The following is a 21,198-nucleotide window of genomic DNA, read 5'->3' as shown; positions in this document are numbered from 1 at the left end:
CACGCCCATGTCTCCAGCTGGATACAAATTCCAGAAGGGCACAAAAAGATCACTTGGAGTGTAACAATTCCCACCCCCGTCTTCTTCTCGCCACGCTGGAGGGGAACAGGAAAACTGCAAGGATGGTTAGTGGGGGGAAATGAGAGAGAAGAGGTACACACAGTTCCATAGAGGATTCTGTGCATACAGGGCTTCATTTGCCTAGTACCCAGGAAAATATGCGTACTCGCAAGACTTCAGCTTTCTGGAGGTTAGGAATGGAATGTACTTAGCTGCAACCCCTGATGCCCATTGCAAGCAAACATTTCAGAAAAATATTCAAACAAAACATTCTGGATTGAAAGAATGAGCTGAAGGGGAAAATATTTTTCTTCTTCTTCCTCAGAAGTTATCACTGCATTCTTGGCCCTTAAGTAACAGTTACTATTTTAGTCTTCCCTTTTACTTGTTCTCTTCCTGTTCTCCTCCACTCCTCCTTCAATTAAGCGTGTCTCTTAGCAACAAGTTTAGGAGCTATAGGAATCTACTTCAACCTCTTCAGCTTCGAGGCCCCAACCCTTCTTTTGTATCATCTTAAATTGGGCCAAGGGTTCATGGGGTTTTCCCCTTCTCCCAAATTCTCCCCAGCTGCTGGAAACTAAATGGGGTGTAATTTTCAACCCCAAAGATTCCACAGCCTCATTTTGTTTGCACAACCATGGTGGCACAGAAAAAAAATATCATGACAGTTGCATGTGGCCTCCATGCATGGGTACCAGTTTCTCCTTGTTGGTGCTGCATCTGAATAGTTCCTAGGGGCAGTGGTTGGTGCTACCATCTAGCATTAACTGGGTCCTGTGTCTAAAAGTTGGAACATTTGCCCAGCATCTGCCTAGGATATTGTTTTGATTGACATTGATAGTTGTCAGTGGTTGGTGAATGTTTGGAATGGTCTAATCTGTGTAAAACTCCCCACACATAGAAAAACAAGCCTGTTTGGCGGGGGCAGGGTGGGGAAGTTAAGCTATCTCTCTGCATGGGTTTTTGCTTTTCATACGAGACAAAAATTCTTCCTTACGACCTGGAACCTGCAACTTTGTGTAAAGCCTCATTTAGCGTGCTTCAACACTGCTGCTGTCTTTGGGTGGGATTCAGGTTGCACTGTTGTTGACTTGGGGCTCCTGTGCAACAAACCTCTGTCCCCACCCCACGCCACTGATTGGCTTTTAATGATAAGGAAAGTGGCAAGAAGCACTGAAAAGTTGGAATAAGCTTTGCTTTGCTTAACCTCTTCACAAACAAAATCAGGATGAATGCTCCATAAACAGCTAATGTCTAACATGACTGCAAACCTTATGCAAACAAATCAGGATGAATGCTCAATAATGAACAGGTCATCTGGAACCAACTTTCATTTCAGTCCTCCTCTTTCTAGAAGTCCATGAATCTATTTGAAAAGGAAACTGCTTCTTGATGCAACATAAGCAGTTTTGAGTGGGGGGGGGGCAGTATGGGGAAAAACCTTTCAGCTGCAAACTCACTTGCAAACTTGATCACTTCCCTCATTTTTTCCCATCCTAAGAATCAAACCAGTGTAGGTTGTTTTTAGACGAGAACCCAACTTGTTTATCAGCTCTCGCCATTTCTAAGTTCATACATCATTACTCGAGCTGGCTCGAGTCTGTCCTTTTTAAGGAAAGCACACGCAGAGGAATGCAGTACGTTAAGTGTTCTCTTGCTGTAATATGCATTTTCCAGTGTTTTTAAAAATGACATTCAAATTACATTAATCACAGGCCACTAAAATAAGCTCATCGGCTGCTTCCCTCCAACCCACTGTGTGCAGACTTCCATCCAGAACAAATTGTTCACTCCTGAACCACTCTCACAAAAATGGAGCTGGCAGTAGGGCTGGGCACACACGCCTCCATTCTGAAATGGATCTGGGGTGGGGGAGAAAGCCCTAATGTTTTGTTAAAGTTTGAAACCCTAACCAAAAGGGGGCAAGGGAGAAAGAAGGCACTATGTCTGCCCCCTCTCCCTCCGATCCCACTGCAGGCCTGTTGGGATGTTGTTTGCCAGCACATTCCCCGTGGGGAACGTACTACCGTAGTGAAGGAGACCCCCGCAGCCAGCAGGACTGAGCCCTCTGCCCACTGGCATTTAACCAAATCTGGTGCACAGCCCTAGATTGCAGGCTTGGCTGATGTATCGATACATCACCCAGGACCAGTATGAGGGCCAGAGCACAATGGCTGCTTCACCCGGTGGTATTTCGCTGATGAGGTATCTGCCACTCCTGAGTACCTCTTCTCCTGTAAACACTTTTTAACAAGGGGGGGGGAGGTCATTGGGATCAGGGCTTCTGCTGGGTCCAGACTGGGGGATTCAGATGCTGGTTTGGGCCCCCAGTTGCCTAACCCCCCCCTGTAAAGGAATACTGGATTACCTAGGGGCAAAGTACCCTCCCAAACCCTAATTACCAACACTTCCAGCATGTCTTCGTGCAGCATTGGCATGATGAGTAATAGTGTATTTGGGGCCACCTCACTGTAGACATTTAAAAGCCGGTACCGGGATTGCAAGTGGGCTGATTTTCTTATTTTACAGGGCTCTGGTACAGAACATCTCAAAACACCTTCCCAGACACTGTTGCCTGCCTACACCATTTCACATGGCAGTATGTGAGATTGGGGTCAGGTAGGCACAGGTTTGGACACACTCCCACATGAATGCAATCAAAGATGTTGTGAAAGCTAGACCCACCCACCCCTCAGTGTCTTAAACGGTTTCCCTGGTTTCCTTTCAACATATGGAAACCTATTCAAAACGTTAGGGACGCTGCGTGTGCCAACCTTTTCAGAGAAGTGTCTCACTCCAGACTGTGTGTGGGAGGGATCAGCTGTAAAGTATTCCCCACATACTTTACACTGAAAGTATAACACATTAAGGAAAATACATTGAATTTTGGGGTGCTTTCCAGACATTGCTCCCTACCAAGCATTCTGAGCAGGACCAACTCCAGGAACAGATTGGACCCAATTTATATTTGGTATAATTGCCTTTCTTTCAAGGAGCTCAGTGCGGAATTTCTGCTTCACAACAACAGTGGAAGGTTTCGCTAAGAGATATTGGACTTGGCCCTGCACAACCCCATGAGTTTCAGAGCCAAATGGGAATATGAACCCGAGTTTTCTGTATCTAACCCGACATTCTAGCTCATAAACTTGTGACTATTTGCATGGAGGGTGTTTCTCCCCCCCCCCCCCGCAGAAGTGTTTAGTCCTGGTTTTCCCCAGGTATTTCCCCATCTTCTAAACGCTGGGGAAATGCCACAGAGGCCTCTGTAGCTTCTTGTTTTGCAAACATTTGTCCACGAGAAACAAAACACGTTGGTCTCGAATGCAGAACCACTCCCAGAGACAGTGAAACCTCCGGGCTACACAAACAGTAATTGAGGCTGAAAAATTGTTACTAGACTAGACTTGTGCTATTTTAGACTGCAGGTGATAATAAGGGACAGCGTGTGTTTGAATGGTTTCTCCCACAACACACATGCACACACACTGCATATTAGAAACTAACCTGTAGAAGCAAAGGTTAGGCTAGAATCATTCTCCCAGATGTGCAAGATCTCTTGCAGCATTATGAAGAAAACAGTGCAAACATATGGCAGGAGAGCAGCAGGTGGAAGTACCGTATATTAGAACAGTGTACCCACTTTGACCATTTTTCTCACCTACCAACTTGTGGAAGGTGCCTCTCTGCAGGAAAAAGTCATTTATATCAATGGAGGCCCCCTGCATCTCTTAGAATGGAATATAGGTCCTTCCAAACCTAATAATATGGGCTGTGTTTGTTTGGGATTTATGTCTTCTGAATGTACAGTGTAAAAAAATATATTAAAAAAAACCCCACACACAATTTGATCTTTCTCTGCAAACAAGATGGCTAATAATATAAACAAATTTTAAAAATGTAAAGGTATTAAAATATTTTTATGATTCCCTAGTGAACCTGGGAGTCTGATGCCTTAGACAACCTTCTTGATTGTTATAAATGGAGAAATTGGTGGCCCTGTCTGGACTGACAGCCTTTGTTATTCATGGCTCCCATCCCACAGCCTTTGAAAAGCCAGTATTCGGACTGGAGTTATCTCAGCTTTAGACAGCAATTTCCTGCTTTATGCAGACTGTTCAGAATAGAGCCCCAAACTAGAATTAGTGCAGGGGACTGAATTATAACATGCCGTCCTCAGAAGAATGTGGCCTAGCTTGTTGGAAGAAGGGTCACTGGCAGGGCAGAGCTGCTTACATGTCAGATCTTTTGCACTGACACATGTAGCAAAAACTTCTGCATGACGTACGCCAACGCCACTGTTACCAGTTTTCTCCAGTAGAGTGAGGGGGGAATTTATTCAGTTTCCCAAGATAAACCTCTTTCAGTTCTTCCTACTTCAGGAGTTGGAATGGAGGTGGCACAGAGCAGCAGGCAATTGGCACGCTACCACGAAGGACTATAGCCACACCTGTCCATTTTCCCTTTCATGCCCTCCAACGTTTGACAGTTGGAAACGAGGAACAGTCTTCCAGCACACCCTTATTTGCAGATCAAGGAAGAGCCTAAGGCTCTTTTCCCCCACTCAGATTTTGCTGAAATCTTTCCATCACAATGTTGCATCCATTAACTCCACAGCGGCCTGCCTGTCTTGCCCTGGCTTCAGAAGCAGACCACAACAATTTCCTCTTAAAAACAAACAAACGTGAGAATGTTTAATCACTCAGTGAAACTGGTTGTGCTCATTGCATAATAGCAGCAAGAGGAAAGATGTTGATCTTTCAGTACTGTATCATAATATGTTGGTTTGGAGACAGGAGATGGGAGTGGAACTAACTGAGGCCCATGCATGTGCGGTTGCAAACATGTGCTCTAGAACCAAAATGCATCTGCTCAAGCTCTTCCCAGCTCCACCTCAGGGTTTCAAGGGCAAAACATGGGAGATACTGTATAAACAGCCTCCTGATCGTTTGTTGCTGTTTATGGAGAAGCAGCCTTGAAAGCTGCGATTGTGAGCTGAAGGCTGAAGGTGGCTTAACCTTCCCCCTTTCTGCTGTTTTCCTGCTGAAAATCAGTCCCACACCAAGTTGTTGTCTTGCTCCCAGGGGAAAATATATGGAGTCCCCCACATCTGTTCCTCTGCAGAAAGTAAAACAGTCCAGGGAGGTCATTTCTAAGCAACCAACAGCAGGAAGGGAAAGAATTAAGCACCCCTGCCCCAGCCTTTCCTCTGCTCACACAGCTGCTCTTCAGTTTTGCATTAAAAGTCAGCAAACTGCCCACAATATTCTTGTGAAATGCACAGTTGCACAGTTTGGGTTTAAGTTGCAGGTGCTCAGGAGCAGGGCGGGAGGCAGAGGGATGAAAGGCGAGGAACTTCAGTCAGCATATATGTATGCTAGTAAGGACGTTTTAAATAAGCACCCCCAGCATCTCCCTCAAAGGCAAATTATGGACTGTGGGTTGGTTCCAGACTGTTAGTTGAACCTAGGCCTCACTGGGACAGATTAGACAAGATGCAAGTCCCATTGGTTTCAGTGGGGACTAAGTTTGACTAACTTAGTGTGCGTTCCAACGCAATGTTTTACCAATGACAATCATAACACAGATACCATCTCTGATCAATGCTTGTTGGAATCCTATGCCATCACAGAGAAACTAAATCTACTGCATACAAGAGAAACAGGGAACCTCTGGCCCTCTTAGATGTTGCTAGACATTCAATTGCCTCATCCTTGATCACTGGCCACTCCGGCTGGGGTGATGGAGTCCAGCAAATTTGTTGCAGAGAACATGGAACAAGAACTCAACATGGGGGCGCTATCTTCAAGTTCATGTTCTGTAATGTTTGCTTCAATTTACATTGTGTCCTGACATCATTACAATGTGTGTGTTTTTGTTCCACCAAGCAATGATATAGCGAGGTGGGGGGAATGCTCATTGTAATGTCAGGGTAGGTGTTCACTTGAACTAGAAGCTTGGGGGACACAATTCAAACTGCAGGACCATCTTCTTTTTGTATTACATCCAGTTCTGCACTTAGTACAGCTTGCTGGCAAAGGAAGGGGAAAAGGAAAATATGTGAAGTGTTTATCACTTGCAAACACGCAACTGTACCCTCTTGTCCTGTCACTGTCAGCTGAGTCAATAATTTGTCACAGCAAGCTTGGCTATCTTTGTGTGAGCAGACAGATTGGAGAATGAGTCTTTTTTTCCTGCTTTGGTCAAAGGTTTTTTACTTATCAGAACTTGAAATTGTGCATTAAATAACAAGAATAAATTGATAACCTTCCACCAAAGAAACAGATGCTACCCCCTCCAAAAAAGAAACCAAACTTGCTTAACAAGCTTACCTCCTTTTTACAGGTGGTTCTCAAATATCAGCAAAGGAAATCAAGGACATTTCTATATTATTATTATTATTATTATTATTATTTGTATCATAAGATCTCAGGACGATTCACAGAATAAAATACAGTGGTACCTCTGGTTATGAACTTAATTCATTCCGGAGGTCCGTTCTTAAGCTGAAACCATTCTTATCCTGAGGCGCACTTTTGCTAATGGGGCCTCGCGCTGCACACGCACCTCTGGCGCACGATTTCTGCTCGCATCCTGTGGCAAAGTTCGCAACCAGCAGCAGCTACTTCCGGGTTAGCGGAGCTCATAACCTGAAGTGTTTGTAACCAGAGGTACCACTGTACAGGATAAAAACAAGTAAATCAGTAAAAGCAAAACAGCAAAACAATAACTCCCCCTTCCCACAGACACATTTAAATGGCTGTAGAATATTAATCAGCCAAAGGCCTAGTTGAAGGGGAACATTTTCGCCTGGCACCTAAAAATATATAATGAAGGAGCCAGGCGAACCTCCCTGGGGAGAGCATTCCACAAATGGGGAGCCATTACAGAGAAGGCCCGTTCTCATGTTGCCACCCTCCAGACCACACGTGGAGGAGGCACACAGAGAAGGGCCTCAGATGATGGATGCAGAGTCTAGGGCAGTTTATATGGGGAGAGGCGGTCCTACAGGCATTGCGATCCTGAACCGCCCCGTCAAACATAAAATTAAGATTTCCAAATAGTATAGAAACATTACCCCCCCCCCTCCCGAAGTCAGCAACAAGCATAGGAAAACAGCAATGACTGTAGCGAAGAACTTGAGATATAGATGTTCCTAAGGAACAATCAGGTGAGCTGAAATACATGTGTGAGAGAGGCAACAGCCCACGCTTACGCTCTCTAAATGGCAGAATCCCACACAGGAGTGGGAACATCTGCAGGGAACATTTGGAGAAGCAAGATGATGTGATTACATCCCATACCACTTCTGCTTCCACTTGGGAACAGTTGGGTTCCTGGTCACGTAGAGGCTGCAAGGGCATATATGAACTAGGTCTAAATCAAGGGGGTAGGGAACTACAGCAGTCTGGGTTTTTTTTAAATGTTAAAGTCATAGCATAACTGGACATAGGTCATTTGTCCCCCAAACTAAACAGGCATTCTGAACATCATGAAACCCAGTGCACATAGCCTTCTCCAACCTCATATTAATGTTCTATCAGTCATGCTTCCTTCGTGCCTCACTCCCTTCGACTGTGATGAGTTCCAGACCTCTGAACGTATGTTGCCCCAGCTATTGATAATTCATCTGTCCTCAAGAGAGTTTAAGATCTTAGTAATTCTTCCATGGATCATAAGTTCTGCATTAACATGATGGATTCACTCAGCTAGGCATTAAAATGTAATGTATGATGGGGTTTTCTATAAAAATAAATGGTCATATATTTTGCAAACGCTAGCTGCTCATCTCTGGCAATAAGATGGGGAGAGAAGGGAAGAGAAGAATTATATTCTGTTCTGCAGATTTAAGGAGATTCATCTACTTCTGTTCTAGTACTCAGCAACTGTTAAAAGAGGTGGGAGAAAAAAGACACTATGTGACTGGAACACACTGTGGGCTGATACTTAAAATATGTAGGATTTTCAAAGGGAACATTTCAACATTTACCTGCACTATCTTCAATCGCTGTGGCCTAATCACAAATGCACACTTGTAGGATCATGGATCCTGCAGCCACCACCCAAATAGTTGGCTTGACCACCGTAGCCTTGCCACACACACACACAAAAAACCCCTACAGGATTTATTTGCATATTATCAGACCCATGCACATTGTCTCTAGTGATTTAATTGACAGGTGGGACACTTCCAAATGGCTTCTGTTTCCAGGTGGCAGTCAATAGCATACTGGCACATTCAGGTTGCACAGTTAAAACTGGTATCAAAGATTTTGTGTGACAAAACTGCTTTCCACAAAGATTGGACTTTTTGCAATAAGGAGAGTGATGGGGAAATAAATATTGGAAAGTGTGGGATAAAACTTGCTCGATGCGAAGTCATCTAACCTCTTCACAAACAAATCAGGATGAATTCTGAATAAGCAAGTCATCTGTAAGGGGTCTTAGGTAAGGTTGCCATATTTAAAAAGGTGAAAATCCGGACACAAAAGTTGTTGAGCTTTCAGCTACTGTACTTCACTGCCCGGACCTATGGCAACCCTACTTCAGATATTACGTCTCGAGCAGGAAGATGAGATGATGCTGAGGTAAGGCAGTTAGACATGATCTACTGCCACACTATGTATTTTCATCCATATTTTTCTCGAACAGCTAGGATTTTCCCACTGCAGTTCAAAGGGAAATACTGTATATGAAAACAGAAACCTCTTGCATACAATAATTATATTAAAGTCTTTGCACAATAAATTCGGTTATCTTCTGCTTGCTGGCACTACAACAACTTTGAGAGAATGAATCACAGTCAGTAAAAATAAAATATCCCTTGGTGGTCCTGTGGCTTTGACCACAAGGAGAGAGAGAGAGAGAGAGAGAGAGAGAGAGAGAGAGAGAGAGAGAGAGAGAGAGAGAGAGAGAGAGAAATCCTCATTCACTGACAGTTGGAGACTCAAGGGAGGCATAGAGGATGAGGGATCTGGAGAATGGAGAGCATTTGGCTTTGTCAAGCAATGGTACTGGTACACAGTGCTAGACAATTTGGTAGAGATTATTTACGAATTATACATGTCTGATGTACTGTTCGCAAGCTGTGCTATGTATGTTCTCTGTACAATGAAATGTTCAGATTAAATTCAGAGTTGAGGGTGTACGCCAGATCCTTGCAGCCTAAGTCTGCAATTCTAAGCCCATTTATAAACCCCATTGAATTCAATAGGGCTTTTGAGTAGACCAGGATAAACTGCATTGGTACTAACTTCCCATGTTACTTGGGGGGGGGGATTACTCTGGGAATCCTACGCCTGCTTAGAATTAAGTTCCACTGATTCTTAACATTTTCACAAAGAATTCAGGAACAGAGATCCATATTCCTCTTAGAAGGAACTCCATACTCCTTACTCTAACTCGGTGCAGACCAAGAGGGAAATGTAAACACAAATTATTACATAGAACAAAGACTGAAACTCTAAACTAGAAGTTTTGTCTTACTTACATCAAGCTTGGTTCACACATGCATGGTTACTACGTCATGGCCGACACATGTAAGGGCTTGCATGTGGAAGCGGAGTGATCTAACACTACAGACAGAGGCAGAAAATTATTTACATTTGCAGGCCTCCTCAGGCGTTAAAAATGTGTACAATAAACACATGCAGAAGGGGCCAAGCATGCAGGACTCCATATAGAGAGGGTCTAATGAAACACACAGGTTACGGCAGTGCCACTAACTACTGTGCAATCATTGCACCTGTTTTGAACACCTTGTGGTTCTTATTATTATCATCATCATCATTTATATATTGCCTTTTGCCCAGACCAGGACTCAAGTCTTACATGGCCTGCAATCAAGAAAAATCACACCATCTGTAGAAAAATATAGTTTATCTGTGTATATAAATACGTGATGCAGGCCTTACTTCCAAGTAAATTGTGGTTAAGATCTGTTGGCATGAATTTCTGAGAACATAGATACATATGTTAGCATGCAACTCAAAAGCTTAGTCTATTTTGGCTGGTGGTTGTCAAAATGTGACAGTTATCTAATGATTAAATTCTAACCCTGAGAAGACGATATTCACACGCCCTTTTTTTATTCTTTTCCTTGTCTCTCCAACACAGAGGACATATATCTTTACCTTCCTACTGAGTTCCCGAGTCTTCATTCACCCCCATGAACTCCTAGCTAAAGTGGGGCAAATATGCCTTAAACAGAAGCAGCAACTGGAGACTGGAGTCGAAGCAGACAAGGTATGTGGAACACAAAGCTGGTTTAGGAGCAATGTATTCCCCCCCCTTCTCTCCCTGAAATCTCTACATCAGGCATGCATCCCCAAACTTTGGCCCTCCAGATGTTTTGGACTACAGTTCCCATCATCCCTGACCACTGGTCCTGTTAGCTAGGGATCATGGGAGTTGTAGGCCGAAACATCTGGAGAGCCGCAGTTTGGGGATGCCTGCTCTACATCCTCTTGTCAAATAGGCTCTTCCAACTAACAGATACAATCTCCTAGTCACTGGCTGTACTCTTTTGCTAACCTATTTGTTTTTGCACGTGCTGTATATACTCAGTAATATGAACTTTACTGCCAGTTGTACTTACTGAAACTGGCACAGTGTTATTGCTTGTGGGTAGGAGAACTGAATCTCATAGTTGTGTCCGTGCACTGAGCAACCGCTTCGGCTGTTTTGCCCAGCAATGCTGCCAGGGTAATTGCATTTACATCGCGATAAGCACGTCTCTGTAAGTCTGCCTTGCAACAAACACCTGTAAATTTCACCTTAGCAGCCATTACTGAACGTATTCATCCGAGTCAAATGTTAAAACAAACAAAATGTTATCTGTGTGAGATTTTACAGAGACAGCATCACGTCCAAGCTGCCTACAAATGCAGCATTCCCAGGCCATAGATTCTAGGCATACAAATGCTACGCATGTAGGAAACACACTGCAATTTATACCTAGCAACAGCTGTTAATTTATCTTATGTCATACTGTTGCTAAAGATCAGGAGCGGGACCTGTTAGAAAAAGGGATGGGGGGTTTGGAGAGTTGCTAGACTGGGATAGCTCAGTCAGTAGAGCATGAGACCCTTAATCTCAAGGGTCATGGGTTTGAGCCCCACATTGGGCAAAAGATTCCAGTATTGCAGAGGGTTAGACTACATGAACCCTCGTGGTCCCTTCCAACTCTACAATTCTCTGATTCTATGAACTAGCATTGATTCTACCTATTATAACTCCCAGCTCCGCTTACCATTCACTGTCCCTCCTCACACCTCACCACTGCCCCTAAACAAATAAGTTGCTTTTTGTAAGCCCAGCATACATTTACATTGGGATTGATCCTCATTAAACCATGTAAATCAACCCTTTGCTTTCTCCATGCTTCTGGGCATCCCCACCAGAAGAGAATGGCTAAGAAGAGAAGAGTGATGCATTGGAGTCTAGGAGCCCTATCTCCTCTGTCCTTTCAAAAGCTTAGCTTGCAAATATTTATTTTCAGGACAATGATGTTTTTCTTGTGTCCCACTGTCATATTCCAGAGACATTAACTCTTACATAGTAAGAGGAAATGGTTATGTATCAAAAATCTGGTTTCCTCTTCTCAAATGTTGGAGGAGACTGCATCGTTTATTGCAGGGGTCCCCAGACTTACCGCGCAGTGGGCCGGTGCCCGTCACGCCGACCGTGCGGCGGGCCGGAGGGCAAGGGAGTGCGCGCGCAGCGGGCCGGAGGGCGGGGGAGTGCACGCCCGTGCGCATGCGCACACACACACGGTCGGGAAAAAAATCGCCGAAAATTGCTTGTGCGCATGCGTATGGGCCTCCCCCGGCCCGGAAGTGCATCGGAAATGACCTCTTCTGGGTCGGGAGAGGCCCATACGCATGCGCACAAAGGATTTTCAGCGACTTTTTGCCGATTTTTAAGATCGTCGCCGCGCCGCGCGCCGTAAGAGCGGGCGGCGGCAGCGGGCGGCGGGGGGCGGCGCGGGCCAGATTGGGAGGCCGATTGGGCCGCATCCGGCCCAGGGGCCGTAGTTTGGGGACCCTGGTTTATTGCATCTGTTGAGCTTTCTTCAGTAGAACAGTTCTCGTTTTAATTTTGTCCGTGATCTGCTAAGGAATTGTGAGTTCTGAAAAGTCATAGTGCTGCCAGTCAAAGCTTCCTACTGTGCAAAACAGATGAAACACACAAACAGAGCTCTGATGTACTGTGATAAGGTAACCTGTATAAACAAACTATTAAATCAAATACCGGTTGGGTGGCGTGTGAGCAGAAATCCTGGCAAGAAACCAGGCTTCGTGGTTATGTGCTTATACTTATCATTCCTTTATTAATGACATCACCAGCCACTAGCAAAATCTCACAGAAAATGTTCCAAGACACAAGCTGACAGATTAAACACAAACTTTAGCCCTGCTCAGATCCACTTGGGAGGCTTTTGCTGCTTTATTTGACAAGGGAGAGGGTCTCGGTGCTTTGAAATACCACGTTTTCATAAATATGTCAGAAGGCTGTTAACCCTGCCAAAAAGTAGCAAGTTAGCTTTACAAGACTATATAATATGAAAAAAGGGGGAAATCAGATATTGCCCTCCTTAGGGAACAACCAGAATGTAATTATTAGCTAGAATCCAGGAAATTGCTGAAAAGGTAGAACTATTTAGGAACTGCATGCATGATTGCTGTCAACACTGCCTCCCACCCCCCCACCCCCCAACCAAGCAGTAAGGAACTGCTATTTCATTTCTTTGAATTTTCCACTACCAAAATTTTCCACTGGGTATGTGTCAAAAATAGCAAAGTAGTAGTAGTAGTAGTAGTAGTAGTAGTGGTTGTTGTTATTTATCCCACTCTCTTCTCTTTGAACAGCTCAGTTTGATTTATTGCAGTGTTTCTCGAACTTGGGTCTCCAGCTGTTTATGAACTATAATTCCCATGATCTCTGACCACTGGTCATGCTAGCTAGGGATGATGGGAGTTGTGGTCCAAAAACAGCTGGAGACCCAAGTTTGGGAAACACTGATTTATTGTGAAACTAACAAGCATCTCAACTGGGGGTGGGGACGATTGATACTTTCCCAGAAGAACTAATTGCCTAACATAGGCAGGGGAGGGGATCCTGTGACCTTTCAGGTCCCATCTACAGCTGCCATCACCCCCGGCCATTATGGGCCCTGATGGTTGGAGATGATGGGAGATGAGAGTCCAGCAATGCCTGGAAGTCCACATGTTCCCCTTCCCTAAATACTTCACTGTATCTTGAATTTCTCCACCCTGGTTGTGGGGAGAAGAATTGGAACCATTTCACCAGATTTCTTTAAGGAGGAGAAGTTCTCCAACTGTTCCTTGCGGATGTGGCTCGTCATTAGCTCAGCATCTGTGTCTCTTCCCTCCTGAATATTTTATTTTGCTGCTAATAATAATAATAATAATAATAATAATAATAATAATATTTATACCCCGCCCATCTGGCTGGGTTCCCCCAGCCACTCTGGGCGGCTTCCAACAAAACATTAAAAGCTTCAAACATTAAAAGCTTCCCTAAACAGGGCTGCCTTAAGATGCCTTCTAAAGGTCTGGTAATTGATGCAGATGTAGCAACTGTGCTGGCAGCTTGGCCATCAATTTGCATCCCACCCAAAGCCCAGTGCCACTCAAGGGCAGTTGGAGGGGGAAATGGTGGTCACCATGATAAATGGCAGAGAATTCTGCAAAATGGACTTCTTTGGGGGGGAGAGAGATCTTGACCATTTTCTTAGAAAAAATTGTATTCTGAGAAATTTTGCCTCAGTTCTCTTTCAGTCATCAAGTGCACAGTAATCAAGCTCAGTGAAATTAAAGGATATATAGTATATTCACATGTGAACCTGGTCTTTGGAATTTTAGAAGTACTGTGTTTCTCCCAAAATAAGACGGGCCTAAAAAATAAGACATGGCACGATTTTTTAAAGGCAAAAAAATATAAGACATCCCCCCAAAATAAGACGTGTTGGGGTACCGGTACCCTACCGTGCTGGAGCAGGTCTGGATGGCGCTTCCGTAAGGAACAGGAAAAGGGAGATGCCTTTCCTGTCAGGAAGCAGATGCGCAACGTGCGCCACATGGAGCGCAGACGGACCGGGAGCCGGGAGAAGCTGCAGCACGCGCCACGCAGAGCCTCGACCCAGCAGGACCCTGCGCGATCCGCAGCTCGCGCCGCGCCAAGCCCTGACCCAGCGGGACAGGCAAGGGCAGCAGCGTGCGCTTTGCTGAGCCCTGACCCAGCGGGAGCCGGCAAAGGCAGCAGCGCGCGCGCCCTGCCGACCCCTGAACTGCGGACCCCTGAACTGCCGAGCCCTGCCGACTGAACTGAGCGGGAGCCGACAAAAGCAGTAGCGTGCGCGCCCTGCCAAGCCCCGACAGAGCGGGAGCCGGCAAAGCCAGTGGCACACGCGTCCTGCGAACCCCTGAGCCGGCAAAAGCACTAGCGCGCGCGCCCTACAAAGCCCCGACAGAGCAGGAGCCGGCAAAGCCAGCGGCGCGCGCGCCCTGCCGACCCCTGAACTGCGGACCCCTGAACTGCCGAGCCCTGCCGACTGAACTGAGCGGGAGCCGACAAAAGCAGTAGCGTGCGCGCCCTGCCAAGCCCCGACAGAGCGGGAGCCGGCAAAGCCAGTGGCACACGCGTCCTGCCAACCCGAGCCGGCAAAAGCACTAGCGCGCGCGCCCTGCAAAGCCCCGACAGAGCAGGAGCCGGCAAAGCCAGCGGCGCGCGCGCCCTGCCGACCCCTGAACTGCGGACCCCTGAACTGCCGAGCCCTGCCGACTGAACTGAGCGGGAGCCGACAAAAGCAGTAGCGTGCGCGCCCTGCCAAGCCCCAACAGAGCGGGAGCCGGCAAAGCCAGCGGCGCGCTGTGCCGAGCCCCGACAGAGCTTAATAAAAAAATAAAAAAAATAAGACATCCCCTGAAAATAAGCCGTGGTGTGTTTTTTTGCAAGAAAAATAAATATAAGACGTGTCTTATTTTAGGAGAAACACGGTAGGCAGGGAGGGTGATTGGCCAGTATCCTGCTACCAACCCTTCAGAGACTTAAGTCTTCTGTTTCTCCTTCCACACATCACTCTTTCCTTGTTAACCTTGGGGACAAATATTAAAGCACAGAGTCTAGCCCAGGAACTGCCAATTTCCAGTTTATGCCCTAGATCAGGCATCCCCAAACTGCAGCCCTCCAGATGTTTTGGCCTACAACTCCCATGATCCCTAGCTAACAGGACCAGTGGTTGGGGAAGATGGGAATTGTAGTCCAAAACACCTGGAGGGCCGAAGTTTGGGGATGTCTGCCCTAGATGTTGCATCTGCTGGATGGTAGAACAGTTATTCCTTGCAGTTCTTGAACGACCCTTTTCCAGAATTCCTATGTAATCTGGTTAGACATTAATATCCCAAGCAAGTGGCTAAGTCTCCAGCAGATTGTGCTTTGGTGAGTTGTTAAGAATCAATAAAGAGCTGCTGGGTTATTTTTCTTAAAACAAAAAAACCCAAAGCCTTAAATACTGGAGCCTAAGGATCACTTTCTTTATGTTAGGCAATCACAAGGCATTTTCCTCTTTCTCTGAAAAGGGAACCTGTCTGCTTGACATCCCCTAGAGCTCTGTAAATTCCCAGGCCAGGGTGGAAATCACAGAAGGAATAACCCTTCCCTTGCTTGCATGAAGTGGCTGTGGGTGGGGAGAAACTTAAAGCAACTGACTAGATGAATGACAAACAAAAGAAATGGTTGCTCCCCCAAACTTTGCTGAGAGCATTATTTCTGCTCCTTCTCACAGCAAAACTGAAATCATTTTCTCTCGCTGAGAACTTTAATTAAATGTCATTAGCTAATATACCCAAGCAGGGTGAAGAAAAGGTACAACAACAAAGCTATTAAGAGAAATGAATAAGATGCCCTGTGACCAAGGAGTATTTAGGAAGTCCCCACCCTCCAAAGCCAGGATGGAGCTCGAATGACTCAGTAATGAAGGAAATCTAAATTTCCAACTCCCTCCAAAAATGCTCCATTGGAATTTGCTGATACTAGACTCCAACCAGTATGTAATGAAACTAGAAGAATGGTCTTGCCTCATGACACCTGATTACAACATTGAAAGATGTGCACATTCTTTGTATAGTAAATGCACTGGATTTGGGGAAGTGCTGGAAATGACACCTGGTTCAGTTCAAGGAGCCCAATGGGCATTTGCTGCAGGAATCACCACCTATCCTAAATATTTACATTGGATTTAGGAACGAGTTAGACCATTGGTCTATGCAACTCAGTAACTGGCAGCAGCACTCCAAGATCTTAGGCAGGAGTTTTTCATACGCCCTACCTGGAGATACCAGGTTGAACCCAAGATCTTTTACATGTCATGTATATGTTCTGCCACTGACCTATGTCCCTTCCCATTTTGCAAGCTTTTTCAAAGTACTGGTTTTGATTTTCAGAACCCCAAAAGCTCTGGGCCCTCAACATCTGAAGGAGCACCTCAGCACTTTATCCCTTCACATTCATTGCGATATTCAGAAGCAGCTCTGCTTAGGGCAATCTTTGCAAACCTGGAATGCTTTCTCGTCGTAACTCTCCCTGAGAAACCCACCTGGCAAAACCTTCTTTTGTTAAAACAAAAGCAAAAAACAAACAGCTGTTGAGCTGCCAGAGAAGACAGTGCCTTTCCTTCACCATGCCTGCTTGTCTGGGTGTGTTTGTGGGGAGGTTTACTATGCATTTTAAATATCTTGCATTAAACTGGCATGAAACCGTATTTATTTTTATGTTGATATTTTGTAAGCTGTTATGAGGACTTGCAGCGCTGCGGGATGCATAAATAAATGCCACAATCCAGCCACAGTTAAAAGCGCTTTCGCTTCCTGTTGTTTTTAACGAGGAAGCTAAGCATACGCTTAAATCAACGTGCTTAACTTTGACTGGCTAACGTCTAAAACAAAATAAACCCAAGGGATGCATTGTCTGTATGGAAGAAGCGGGAGACAGAGCTTTCTGACAAAATGTGCTTTAAAGCCGTAGAGCAAGCCGCTAAAACTTTGCATCAAAGGTATCCCTTAATTTTTTCTTTCTTTTACGACTGTTGTGTATACACTTGAGACAACTGAAAGAACCAAGCTGCCCCCCCCCACACACACTCCACACTGATGCAAAGCCTTGAGGATGCTGAGCTAAGCATTAGACACACCTGCTCTCTCTCTTTAATGCTCTCTATTTGGAAGAAAGACAGTAAGGGATTTGGAAGACCAGCTGAGACTTTAGCCTAACACAACTTATTTTTCCTTTTGTTTTCATATGCCACTGTTAATGATTCAAAGGTTTGGCACGGGGTGCCATCTGGTTACCCAGAAGTCACCATCAAGGAAAGTCTCCTTGGCTCATTGATTAACTACTCTGCATTCTTTCCTAGGCAAAGCTTAAGTCCTTTGCTGCCAAGATCATTCAGCTCCTGAAAGAATGGACTGAAACCTTCCCCTACGACTTCCAGGATGAAAAATCTATGAAAGAGCTGAAGGAAATTGCTCATAGGATCACACAGTGTGATGAGGTAAGGGGGAAAACACACACACACACACACACACACACACACACAGGTGGAACAGATACCACCAACACCTGTCCCAACCTATAATTTGTCTTGACAGGTTGCAAATATTTGCTAGATGCGTTGAGGTGCCACAACTGCTGACCATGACTTGCCTAAATGGTATTAACAGGAGCAGAGGAGTTGGCCCCTTCCACCTTTTCAGGGACCTCTTACTCCTCACATTTTATGTACAACTGACCACACCACCACTATTGAGTAACTCACGGTGCTTGCTACCATTGCAACCCCCATATGGGACCAGTTTTAATGTAATCCTAGCAATGAGACAGCCCAAACCACCACATCTATGTTTCCCTTGCTCCCCCTAATCTCAAATGGTGAGCGCTGAAGAAAGACATGAGCCCAGAAGGCCACTGGGGTTGGGGAAGAGGGAGGTATCAGTTTGCTCAAGGAAGCCCAGAATAACAAAATGTTGTGGTTTTTAAAATTAAAACAAAAACAGTTCTAAGTGAGTAGCCCTCTGCCACACCAGAAAATACAGCTCAGTGAAAACTGAGTGCACTCAGTAACCAGGGACACTAAGAATCAACTGGAACAGAAAAACAAGAGTTGGAACTCTACAATTCTGATTCTATGATATGTCTGTGCATCAAGGTACAGCCTACCAAGTGGTGCCAAGGTGCAAAATTCACACATGGCCTTGTGATTAAAAACTGCCTATTGCACCTTATTTTATGTTGATAAATCAAATACGTTCTGAAAACATGCAGGGAGGAGGAGATAAAAGGCCCTAACTAGATCCTTACAGCATAATCCTAAAGTTGTTTACTCCAAAGTCTAGCTGAGTTCAGTGGTATTTGCTTCCTGAGTCTATGTCTGGTTAGGCATGTTGCCTACTATAAAGGGTAGAGCGAGAAGAATGCTGTCTTTTTGAAATGACTGTTCCAAATATATATTTGAGATTGGCCCCAGAGGTTTAAGAGTGACAGGCATGTGTCTGTTTAAAATGTTAATGGACAAAAAGACTAGAGTGGTGCAACAGCTTTGGCAGCAATGCTGGATGATTGGAGGTGATGCTTTGATATTAAAGGTGTTGTCAAGAGTAGCATGACAAGTTTCAGGATGTCAGCAATGTTGTTTACCTGCATTTTATTAAGCTGTCACAACCTGAAGGCAAGAGGAAATGATTAAGGCTATGTGCTGGGTTTTTAAACGGTGTGCGCAAAAACACTCGTACAATCTTACACTAAAGGAAAACAATTATATTTTATTTTATGTTCAGCTTTGATTATCTGGGTCATTTTCAAAATTGGAGGAAACACTCCTGTCTCCTCCTTGTCTCCCATTCATCAGCAAGGCTATACCTGAATCAAGAATAATAAGTTGTAAAAATAATCCATCTTGGTAAAGGCCTATGCTTCTCAGGCTACAAAATCAACAATAGCATGTGAGCCAATAAAATGGGGACAGGGAAAGTTGTGTATATGTGTTTGCATACCTAAAGGGACCCCTGACAGTTAAGTCCAGTCGCAAACGACTCTGGGGTTGCGGCGCTCATCTCACTTTACAGGCCAAGGCAGCCAGCGTTTGTCCGCTCTGCAGACAAATTTTCCGGGTCATGTGGCCAGCATGACTAAGCCGCTTCTGGTGCAACAAAACACTGAAAGCAGAGCAGCACACAGAAATGCCGTTTAACTTCCTGCCAGAGTGGTACCTATTAATCTATTTGCATTTTTGGCATGCATTCAAATTGCTAGGTTGGCAGGAGCTGGAGCCGAGCAATGGGAGCTCACCCAGTCGCGGGGATTCGAACCGCCAACCTTTTGATTGGCAAGCCCTAGGCTCAGTGGTTTAGACCACAGCGCCACCTACATCCCTGCTTATGATGTACAATTAACAGTGCATTTCTGTACATATCTACTCAGAAGTAAACCCCACTGGCTTCAGTGTTATTTATAACCACTGAGCCTAGGGCTTGCTGATTGGAAGGTTGGTGGTTCGAATCCCCGCAACGGGGTGAGCTCCCGTTGCTTGGTCCCAGCTCCTGCCAAGCTAGCAGTTCGAAAGCACATCAAAGTGCAAGTAGATAAATAGGTACCGCTCCAGCAGGAAGGTAAACGGTGTTTCTGTGCACTGCTCTGGTCCGCCAGAAGCGGCTTAGTCATGCTGGCCACATGACCCAGAAGCTGTCTGCGGACAAACGCCGGCTCCCTCGGCCTATAGAGCAAGATGAGCGCCGCAACCCCAGAGTCGTTCATGACTGGACTGAACAGTTAGGGGTACCTTTACCTTTAAGTGCGCCTAGGATATCAGCCTGCTCTAGACATATGTGCTTTTCAATTGAGAACCATGTGCCAATCCTTCACATTTAAGTGGGAACGATGTGGGAACGTCAAATCACCATTTGAAAAATCTGATCTTTATGAAGATTGCATACTCACTCTTGTCAATATATCCCCAAAATGAAATATCTGAAGTATCTGTGGAAACAAAGGGGGAGTTGGTGCGTGCCAGAGGCGCCAAGCTCTGCCCAACACTGGGGAGGAGGCTTTTTGTGTGCGTGTAACATCACACATGCGACACTCTGTGAGGAGGCCCAGTGACATTAACCTCTGCTGTATGTTTAGTCACACATTAGTCTAGCCAAGGCAACTCTCTCAAGCCAATGTTTCTGATGTCTAGGGCATCCTAGGGACATGGTTCTACTTGTCAGACGTTTGCACTTATATTTATATACTGTGGTAATGTAGCATTCAGGTACCAGCCATAAAATAAACATGCTGACATTGGCAATGTCGCTTGCCGTGGAGACTCAAGGATGACACAGACAGGCTCCTTTTGTTGCCTGAGTAAGCAAAGATGCAAGACATACCAAGTATTTCAGACCTGAGCAGGGCCCAAGTGTATTGCGTAGGCAGTTCTTTAAAGTCTCGGCGCAGTAAGGAATACTAAAGGAAGATCAAGCAGTCTACATGCCCATGCAAGCAGGATGACAACATTTATCAAGGTTCATGGCCATGTGCTTGAGGTCACAATTCAGCAACAAGGCAAATTAACACCTATGTCAGCAAGGAGAGTTTATGCAGACTCAGTCAGTTGTGGGAATGTGGCCCCTGCTTATATACTTAACTAGAGCTTGTTTCTAAGGCCAGAGGTTATTGTTCCTCTTCTGGCAGGACTTCAGCAAGGCTATACATTACACAGATAACATGGAAAGCAGCCTGAATTATTGACTAGATGCCTCCATCAAGGAAAGGTGGAGCATCTTAATATACCGTACTCACTTCCCCTCATATTCTCCTGCATTCCTGATGTTGGAGCTGATGTTGAACTGTACTTTGGGTAGGAGTCACTAAGCTGGCTCGTTCCTTGATTGTTACCTCCCATGTGATTTGAAACAGAACAGTCCAACTGTTAACTGAACTGGAATCATAGAGTTCTATAGTTGGAATCCTGAGGATCATGTAGTCCCTGCAATGCAGGAATATGCAGCTGTCCCATGCAGGGATCAGACCTGCAACCTTGGCATTATCAGCACCACACTCTAACCAACTGGTCTATCCTAGGCT

At 45.3% G+C, this 21,198-nt stretch overlaps 1 protein-coding gene across 5 annotated transcripts in view; it reads left to right on the top strand.

Annotated features, from left to right (window-relative positions):
* RASGEF1A (RasGEF domain family member 1A) overlaps positions 1-21,198 on the top strand; it is a 93,079-nt gene that overhangs the window by 56,230 nt on the left and 15,651 nt on the right. For all 5 annotated transcript variants that reach the window (XM_060274999.2, XM_035137775.3, XM_035137774.3 and 2 more), the window contains 2 exons: positions 10,174-10,302; positions 17,492-17,629. In XM_060274999.2, the coding sequence (XP_060130982.1) occupies positions 10,174-10,302; positions 17,492-17,629 (267 nt within the window). The remainder of the gene's footprint in view (positions 1-10,173; positions 10,303-17,491; positions 17,630-21,198) is intronic.

The sequence above is a fragment of the Zootoca vivipara genome, chromosome 5 (genome assembly GCF_965207765.1).
Source record: "Zootoca vivipara chromosome 5, rZooViv2.hap1.1, whole genome shotgun sequence".
In the NCBI taxonomy this organism is placed as follows: Eukaryota; Metazoa; Chordata; class Lepidosauria; order Squamata; family Lacertidae; genus Zootoca; species Zootoca vivipara.
Note: the sequence above shows the minus strand (reverse complement) of the source record. Positions and strands in the feature narration are given on the sequence as shown.